The sequence below is a fragment of the Ascochyta rabiei genome, chromosome 18 (assembly GCF_004011695.2).
Source record: "Ascochyta rabiei chromosome 18, complete sequence".
In the NCBI taxonomy this organism is placed as follows: domain Eukaryota; kingdom Fungi; phylum Ascomycota; class Dothideomycetes; order Pleosporales; family Didymellaceae; genus Ascochyta; species Ascochyta rabiei.
Window position 1 is genome coordinate 1,314,978 of NC_082422.1, and position 9,354 is coordinate 1,324,331.

The 9,354-nt window shown below is 43.6% G+C and overlaps 1 protein-coding gene across 1 annotated transcript, besides 7 other annotated features; it reads left to right on the forward strand.

Moving 5' to 3' along the window:
• Positions 1 to 4,232: 4,232 nt before the first annotated feature.
• Positions 4,233 to 4,265: a tandem repeat.
• Positions 4,266 to 5,334: 1,069 nt separating this feature from the next.
• Positions 5,335 to 6,976, forward strand: EKO05_0010247 (uncharacterized protein; the record flags this gene model as incomplete). The annotated part of the gene is made up of 3 exons (XM_038942904.1): positions 5,335 to 5,439; positions 5,496 to 5,865; positions 5,925 to 6,976. The coding sequence occupies 3 exons, from the start codon at positions 5,335 to 5,337 to the stop codon at positions 6,974 to 6,976; spliced, it is 1,527 nt and encodes a 508-aa protein (XP_038794793.1).
• A 139-nt stretch (positions 6,977 to 7,115) lies between these two features.
• Positions 7,116 to 7,146: a dispersed repeat.
• Positions 7,147 to 7,386: 240 nt separating this feature from the next.
• Positions 7,387 to 7,475: a dispersed repeat.
• Positions 7,476 to 7,628: 153 nt separating this feature from the next.
• Positions 7,629 to 8,094: a mobile genetic element.
• Positions 8,090 to 8,911: a mobile genetic element.
• Positions 8,217 to 8,267: a tandem repeat.
• Positions 8,912 to 9,354: part of a mobile genetic element that runs on past the window's edge.

Here is a 9,354-nt window from a genome sequence, read left to right on the forward strand (position 1 = left end):
ATGAAGTCATAGTTGCAACCTAATGCATCTGTTCTGAATAGCAAAACCTCATCCCCCTCAATTCATGCGGACATTACATGAGACAAAAGAACGTGTGAGATACGCAGATGACGCAAAAGTTCGAGCTCTAGAAAACTCGGAAAAACTGATACATATCTATCTTGAAAGAGAAACAGGAAGAATTGACGTCAGCCTGCAAATAAGACTAGGAGGTAAGGATATTATGACACGCAGATTGATGGTCGGGACCAGTCAAGTTCAAAAGTAAAACAAGATAAATCGTAACCAGGACAAACAGTAAGATCGTCAACACCACATTAAATTTCTTCTCTCGCCGCGATCGGAAATTCCGGATTGGTCATACGCTCGTGGTGAGATCGCTGAGACAGTCGAAAACGACTGTAAACGATGTAGCGCTTGACAGGCTTTCTGGAGATCCCACGCGGTGATCTGGAATGCAGCGCCCCCTCTAAGAACAGCTTTCCTGGAAACAGCTAGTGATGACCATTGTTTTGCCAAACTGTCTCTTCTGGATTACAAGGCTGTAGATGACGTAATAAAAGAAGGCACGTCAGACCCTTCGGCTATTGGGCCTCAGATGAGCCGAACGGTACTACTTAGCTATTCAGGTGGTTTCAATCATGGTGGGAATCTTCAACGTCTTGTAGAATTTCTTAGCCTCATTCTTTAGTACACTGGATTCAGTCAGTCCAGGACGGCCGGGAATGAGCCTGCTATCAGTAGAGTGTACAAAACGCTTGACTTGCGCATTCTGGCTCATTAAGAGAGAACTCGAATGAACTCCAAGCCAAAATCACCCTGCAGCACCGCTGTCTGGCTCCAAATCTTTTGCTTGAACCTCTCTAAGCAATGTGGAACAAATGATGCTGTGGCTGTGTTGAGTATCTGACACTGGTTGCCGAAAGAGTAGATATCGACGTCGAGGAAGTCAGCGATCGTGAAAGCAGGTTTTGGTTTAGTGTTAGCGTTCCAAGGTTGAGATGATCAGCGAAGATCCAGTTCCAGGTATGGTGCACCCCAGACACTTACACTATCATGTAGCCTAAATCCTGAGACACAACCGCTATAATAACTGCGGCTCCGCCACGCAGCCGTCGAGCGGCACTATTGTCATCAGTTGGGCAAGAGGGCCCGATCGATCAAGATTCCTTGCAGTCGAGGGAAGTCATAGATGAGGAAGGTTTTGCAGTAGCGGCTGAGTCGAACGCAACCAGGTAATGAGTCCGAGCCGGGGGTTGTGGATGACATAGAAGCACAAGTCTTTCCCCCATAATCTTCTCAAGTGACGTGGGATCTGGGATTTGCAGGGTGGCTTCAATATTGATAGCAACTGCTTCGTGCTCGGTGCAAGTTCAATTCGTTGTGGCAGCCACAATATTGACTTTTTGTGCGGAGTTCCTGACTGTGAATCATGTGGCCCGACGTGTTCTGTGGGTGGTAGGGTCACTTTTGGCGAATGCAAGTGTTTCCTTGGTGTACCTGTCCCAAACACACCCCATTCAAGCATGCAGCTCCACTTTTGGCTGATGTTTAAGAAGCCATGATCTAGACTTCAGACGAATTGTTCTATCCGTGTGTTCCTTTTGATACGCGTTAAGTTTCCTTCACATTGTCCCCTCGCCGCGAATCCCTCCAACACAAGGTTCGATCCGCCTGACCAACTTCTTTAATCGAGTGGTAGATCTCTAACTTCTTTTAGTAATAGGTGTTGTGCGAAATACCAGCCCCAGCCAACTAGCGGGACCTTTAGACTTTTTTTGCACTTATCTCTTTATCTACAGGTACCTTTACCTCTGTCTACACAAAACTATAATATGGACCAAGTACAATATAACAGATATAATCTTTCATATAGAAACTTTTTTTTTTGAAAATAGAACTACTCTACTTTAACTATGAAAAGGCGATAAGAAAGTATTACAGAAGGAAATGAGGAAAAATGCATTTACACTTAAAAAGAGACTAGACAAGATGACTGAAAGTTAACATCGCGCTACAAGTAACACAATACTTAATTTTTTTTTTACCTATAGAATAACATTCTGCGTACAAAACTAGCTTTATTAACCTATACTAGAGCTTATACAACTGCGTTATGTAGGTGTGTAGTGTGTGTCTATAGAGGTGCACTATAAATAGAAACTCTGCCTAACCTGTTAGAAGAGTAAGCCAGGTACTTCGCAATTTGTTAGACTTATCTTAACTCCGCTAATACCTCTACAACACACTTTTCTCCATAATCTTCCAGTCAGCGCCCACTCCCGAATGCACACTATTACTTTAGTTAGCTGCTTCCTCGTGACCTGTGTAGGGCTTGTTAATGCAGCCGCCAGCGATTGCTTAGGCGTTGTGGAAGTAAACTTGGTCTTCCCGCGCAACATATTGTATACGCCAGCGCCATATGTGCCCTTTGTTTTTGGTTTTCAAAACACCAAATACGCGCAACTACTCGATCTCAGTATTGAAATCAATGTCTGGAATATAACCGACTGGTCAATCATCAATCAGGAGAGCTTCAGTGACTTTCATGATGACCTGAGATGGACAAAGATGTCCAGCACTGACCCTTACCTCGGATACCGCCATTACAATCATTTCAATACCAAGTGTATCTGGGGATAAGACTGAACCCTGTCCTGGTCCCATCGAAACCAAGAGCTCTATTAGGAAGAGTCAAGTCTAATTGGCTACACGCAAAATACCGAGGACGCTTCTAACAGTGCTGAATGCTGTAAAGTAGTGGCCAACTATACTGCCACTCTCAATTCTTGTTGGGTTTTGACTGACTCTGCTGCTGCTTTCAACCCATCGGCTTCCTTACTTGAACAACGATGATCTTGTCGTAAACCACCAATCAACTACCCGTCCGACAAGGATGCCGCTGTACAACTGCTTGTTGGGAGTAAGTGCCTAATAGCTGTGTTTGGAGCTTTGGGTTCCTTTCTCATGTAGACATATCCTAGGTTGAGGGATTTGGGGGAATTGATATGTCTTTTGCTCTAAATTGTAGTAAACAAGGAATCCCTTGTGACTGCTCAACCAAATAGGAACTTGACTTCTTCCATTACTTTGAGCTGCTTAAATCCGATTTCCACACCCAGATTACACCACAGGTTCCTTCAGCCGAGACCGAACGTACCTTGCAGATCCTTCGTGCTTTCAATATGGACAATCGCCGCTGCGCAGGCCGCCGCATTACGTGGGCTGGTGCCTATCGATGCCCAAGGGCTGTACGAGACGTTGACTCCCTGGCGCGATGTTGCGGGCACGATGTGCGAAAAGTGCAAGCTGCTGGTCAGCGAGGCGTTGTTAGTGCGCCCAGACGGCTTCAACTCGCCTTCAGACGGTTGCCATGGCGAGGCACTGCAGTCGGCGTTGCAAAAGCTGCTTAGGAGCCCGAACTCGTGATCGCCTAAGCCCGTGATGGCCGATGGCTGATGTTTGGTCGCTATTTATGTTAGATAGACGGTATGTGTGAGCGGAGGTCGGTCGCATGTTGAGCCACCGGAACCGCCGCCGCACGTCTTGCCTGTCTCCTTGCATTGATCCCTGCACCTCCGCAAATGGCAAGTGCCCCCTTCCGCTATTTGCGGGGACGGCGGAATCGGAACGGTGTAGTCCTTATCCCGGTGGGACAGCCGATGCGTGGGACAGCTAAGGGATCGACCCAGCAGCACTTACAGGCGCCATTAAGGGACACGAGTTTATGCAAGGTTTGATTGTACCCTCCGTACTTTACCCTAAGACTAAGACAGACCCATTCTTGTTTCACCCGATACACATCCTTTGAAAATATCATAGCCACCATTGTCGTCACAGCTACCTAGCTATTCCGCTCGCACCAAAAAGTCCTGTTTGTCCTTGAGAAGTTGGACTTTCCTCATGGATTGCAGAACATTGATATACAACAGGATGGAAACTGCGTAATTAATCAGCCATGAACGCGCTGAAAGTGCTGCTGAATCATCCGTCAATCTTATGAGCGCGTGTGGCTCTAGACCGCCAACTTCATCGCTTCCCATCACCCTTTTGCCAAGCTTCCAGCCATTCAAAACGAAAAAACCAATCTTCTAAAATCTTCGTTTCTTTACTTTGTTTCCCGGGCGTCATAGATAGCGTTGGTACAAGGTAGCGGTACGAATACCTAGGTAGTGTTGTTGCCCAGAAATGCTGGCGGCCTGTGTTGCACGAGGATCATGCGGGGAAAGAATAGCCCACCAGGTAGCCAGCCACACAGCCAGCCACGCTTGCGCCAAAGGATCGGCTCCACAAATTTGTTACATCTCATTCTGTCCCGTATCGCCCTCGAAAATCATCCCACGACTGTGTGTACCCGCTAGAATATGGAGCGGAAGGAGCATAGCATTCCGAATTAGGACGCGTACACAGGCGTCGTGCGGAAACTGGACATTCACTTGACACGTGACTTCAAAATGAGGACTGGATCCGTTAAGCAGAAGACACAGGTACGATTGCAACAGCTGCAGGCATGACGCACTACTTCCAATACTCCGCTTTTGATAAAACTGAAATTCACGTACGATAATCAATGTGAATTTTTAGGTGAATGAGAAGATATCGGAACTACTATACAAGCTCTCAATGGTCGATCTCGTGAAGTCTGTAATCAACATCATTGCCATCCATCAGCTACAAAGACGGGAGTAGTTGCCAAGCCTGGGGAATAAACGTGGACGAAGCCACTGCAAAATATCTGTTCGGTGAGGTCCCGCCAAAAAGAAAGGTAGGGGGGAAGGGGGACCAGAAAGGGACTGGAAGGTGCGGTACTGTTGTTCCACAAATCATGAGTAAATGTGGTTTATGTCAATTGAATCTATCAACTTGGTTACAGTACAAATGAGAGCAGCTACAAGTACTGACTGCACAAGTTGGTCTGCTGAAGAATCGGTTCAAATTGTGCCAGCATGTCTTCGGTGGCACTTATAGTCTTGGCAGCATAGTCAACATGTGAACGTAAGAGTACATAGTTGGCTTTACACGAATGATTTAGTTTTGGTTGATACCAAGATTGCGATAGAGGCCAGAAAGCCACCCCCAAGCCGCCAAGTCGGTTTTTGCGGGGAAGTCTGGGGTAGAGCTGCGTAAGCTGTAAGGTAGATTTCCCCACCGGATGTAGTGAGCGCTCACCTCAGCTATACGCCAATGAAAGAAACGGAATTTCTCCGTCAGGGGCTTTTAAATGCGTTCCTGCCACCCATCCTGTGTCGAGATTCTCCATTATAATACGACTGAAGCAGTGAATGTACACAGTTCTTTTCAACCAATCACTTTTTCTTTGTACCCATTATCACGATGGAACCCACGCATGATAACGAGAAGGCCGAAAACATCATGATCGAGAAGGTTGACGACCTTCCTGGTGAGAGCAACTTGAGTAACATCCAGGGTCACCCCAAGGTCATTACAAATTCCATCTAGCTCTCCTTTTGCAGTACTGACAAGAATGCAATCAGCTCTGGCCAGGTTCTCTCAAAACAGCGATCCTATTCAATATCTGTCTGATGACGTTCAACGGACAGTTTTTTGCCTCAGGTCCTTCAACCAGCCTCGTATACTTTGTCCGGGAGTTTCGCGTTGGTTATCCAGATGTAGCACCTCTTATCTCCTATGTCGTGCTAATGATAGGCATCAGCAGCCTCATCTGGATACCGACGGCCAGCATCTTCGGCAAGCGTATCGTACTAATCGTCTCAAACTGTATCTTCCTTGTGGGCTGCATCTGGGGTATATATGCGACGTCGCTTAACAGTCTTCTTGGTTCGAGAATTCTTGCAGGCTTTGGAGGGGGTGCTGTGCAGGCTATTGGACCTGCGGTGATAGGAGGTAAGTTGCCATTCATTCAGTATCGTTAAGTGAACAAAGCAATTCTAAATCTTGCAAAGATGTGTTTTTCGAGCGAGACTACTCCAAGGTGGTTGCCATTTACTCCATGTGTCTCTGCATAGGCGCACAATTGGGTCCTTTGTTTGCAGGACACATAGCGCTACACATGGGCTGGCGATGGATCTTCAAAATAATCGCTGTCCTGATCGGGTTCAATCTCCTCACCACAATCGTACTACTACCAGAGACAACATTCACTCGAAAGGGCTCCACCGGTGTCACAGCAGGAGTCCTAGATGAAGGGCTTTTTGAAGCCGTTTCCGGTCAAAACCTTCGCAAGCCATTGCTCCCAGCACTCTCGAAAGGGACTCTCTATTGGAAACACCCACATGTACAAGAAGGAGGCGCCAAGCAATGGATAGCAGCATTGGTGCGACACTTAGTTTTCATCGCTGACCCCATTGTTCTCTGCTGCGCTGGTCTTTGGGGCGTCATTCAAAGCTGGGTCATTGTCATATCTGTCTGCTCTTCACAGATTTTCGCTCCTCCGCCGTTCCTTTTCACGCCAGCGCAATTGGGTAACTGGACCGGTACAAGCATGATAGGAATCATCATTGCTGCTCCTATCGCCGGCCCAGTGGTAGACGCAATGTCGCAAAAGTTCTCAGAAAGGCGAGGCGGGCATCAACCAGAATACCGCTTGTACAGCATGATTGTTCCCTTCGTCGTCTGCTCCCCTGGATTGTTGCTCTTCGGCTATACTGTTCTCAAAGGATCATACATTGGTCCTGCTGTTGGCTTCGCGATGCAAGCTGCAGGCCTTACATTGGCACCCTCTGCAACCATCGCATACGCTATCGACAGTTATCCGTTCCACGCAGCTGAGGCTGTAGCATCTGTCAACCTACTGACGCATCTTATTTCGTTCGCTCTTTCTAGAACAGCACCAGATTGGCTACTACGCGTAGGTGTGAAACGACTCTTTATTGATATGGCGGTAATTCAGTGGGCAATGTTTATTGGATTAACCATCCCGCTATTGCTGTTTGGTCAGTGGGTTCGTTCACATACCACCAGATTCCACGAAGGGATTAGTAGTAGGAAACACTAGCCTAGAAGTAAACGGCGACGGAAGCAACGTAATGGCAATGTTGCGGGTGCTGTCCGCCTCCCCTCATATGAATATGTGCGCGTGCTGTCGTCCAGGGAGAATTTACCAAAAGTCGTTACCTAACGGCAAGCGTGCATTTAGCCTTTAGGTTTAGAACTTCCTGCAACTTACTACTCTTGGAGTACCTTTAAAAAAGCCAGGTTAGATTGCGCTAAGATAAACACTTAGAGATTATTAAGAACCTACCTAAATTCGATTACTAGTAATGGTAGGTACTACTACTACGTCTAGTTTAAAGGATCCTATTAGAATTCTACTAGGATTTAGGCAACAGTGCCTCCTAAAGGATTAGGTAATAAGCTATTTATTAACAGTAAATTAAGTAAAGACTTAGATTAGGACAATCTACGTACAGAGATAGACTAACTACAAGCTAAAAAGCCTAGCTTTAAGCTACATCCCCTCTGCATAAAGATAACCCTATATCTACTTATTAGGTGGTATAATAAATGTGTGATGAGGTAACTTGATGATATTAATGATGATTGTGTGTTACTGTCCCCCTGTGTTCAGTGAGATTTAGCTTCTTCGCTAGTGTGCTAAGCCTATTGGTCCCTGCTCGATTGTACAGATCTGTCCTTACTAGATCTTGTTCTATCTAACACACCCCTTTAGCTTAGAGGATTATTAAGCTAGTAGTTATATAAGTGTAAGGTCTTTAAGTTACTCTTAAATTCCCTTAAGAGGCATAGTATTTGTTACCTGTACTAGCTCTGTAATAACTAGGCTAAGTTATTAAAGGAAGCCTTCTTATTTGTTTGCTAGTAGGACCTTTATTATACTGTCTGCAATTATATCTTTAAACTACGCAAATTTATCTTAATTATACCCTTAGATACTTCTTATCTAATCTAATATTTGTAGATATCTATATATTAAAGCTTAGTTAAAAGATAAGAAACATTCTCTGTTCCTAAGAGTATAGTTTATTTATTATTATACTAGATAGTAATAGTACATATATCTATTTTTATTTAGAGTTTACTAAGTAGTCTTAATGTAAATAGTACTTCTTTAGCTACTTATAAGGAAGCTAGTAGCTCTGCTTTAGTAGTTAATTGTTAAATGAAAGGTATTAGAGAAATAGGTTAGGCAATATACCTGCAAAGAAACCGTGCAGGGGCCCCCACTAGAACCTAGATAAGACAAAAATCACCCTTACATAGAACAAGAACAGAACATTAATACATTATTATTAACTTATTACTATTACTATCTAATCTAATAATTAAGAGTCTTACTGCCGCTACAATAAGCGCTAATAACAAGCAAAATAGTAACTAGCTAAAGCTAGAGGGACGCAACAGTTATTCTTACTAACTTAAGAGACTAGGTCTCCTAGTACTGCTAACTTAAGATTAAGTGCCAGTTACAAGATACATAGCTGCTAGCAGACCCTAAAGAGGTGCAACTCTAACACATATAACTAGAGGCGCTACTACCTTTAGAAATTATGTAATATAAACTAGTAATAAGTATAAGCAACACCTTAACTACGTTATTACAGACTATCTAAGTAGGTTAAAGCAGAACGCACAGAACAACATACAAAGTAATAAATATATTAATAACTATACTGTAAACACCTATAATCCTAATATAGGTATTTAACCTCTTAGAAAAGGGATAAGAGGTATATAAGGAAGATTGTAAAGACTATAAGCTTTACCTTAAGTTATATAAGATACTTAAGAAAGACTATTAAGATAAGAAAAGTAAAATATTAAGAATAGTTAAGTATATTCTTATAACAGTAACACTATATCTAAAGCTAAGTTGCTGTATAAAAAACAGAACACTGCATAAATAGATAACTACCCTCTAAGACACTGTTAGAGTAGATATAGACAAAGAACAGGCGTAAGTACAAGAAAGATACTATGCTGCACTTAGACTAATACAAACAAGTACAAATTAGGAGACATAGCTAAGTAAATATAATTAGGTAGTAAGTTAAGCTAAGACCCTTAAGGTAGCTAAGGTTATGTAAACACAAGCTGTTATTAATAATTTTCTAGGCTCTGTATCTAAGATAGCATTAACCTAGACTACAGCGTTCTAAGGGCTAGGATACAATAAAAAAGCTATAAACAGAAAAAGAATAATAAAACTCTTCTATAATTATATAAGCCTTTAACATCTACTTAGAAGGAAGCCTAAGAGCGCCTTTGCAGTAGGAGAGGCATTATACGCAGTAAGCAGTAAATCTAACTTAAACTTATTGAGGGACACCTTTAGTAGAGAACTAAGAGCGCTATCTAACAACAATTATTAAGGCTAGGGAAACCCTAGGCAAAACAAAAGAAAGATAGATAGCT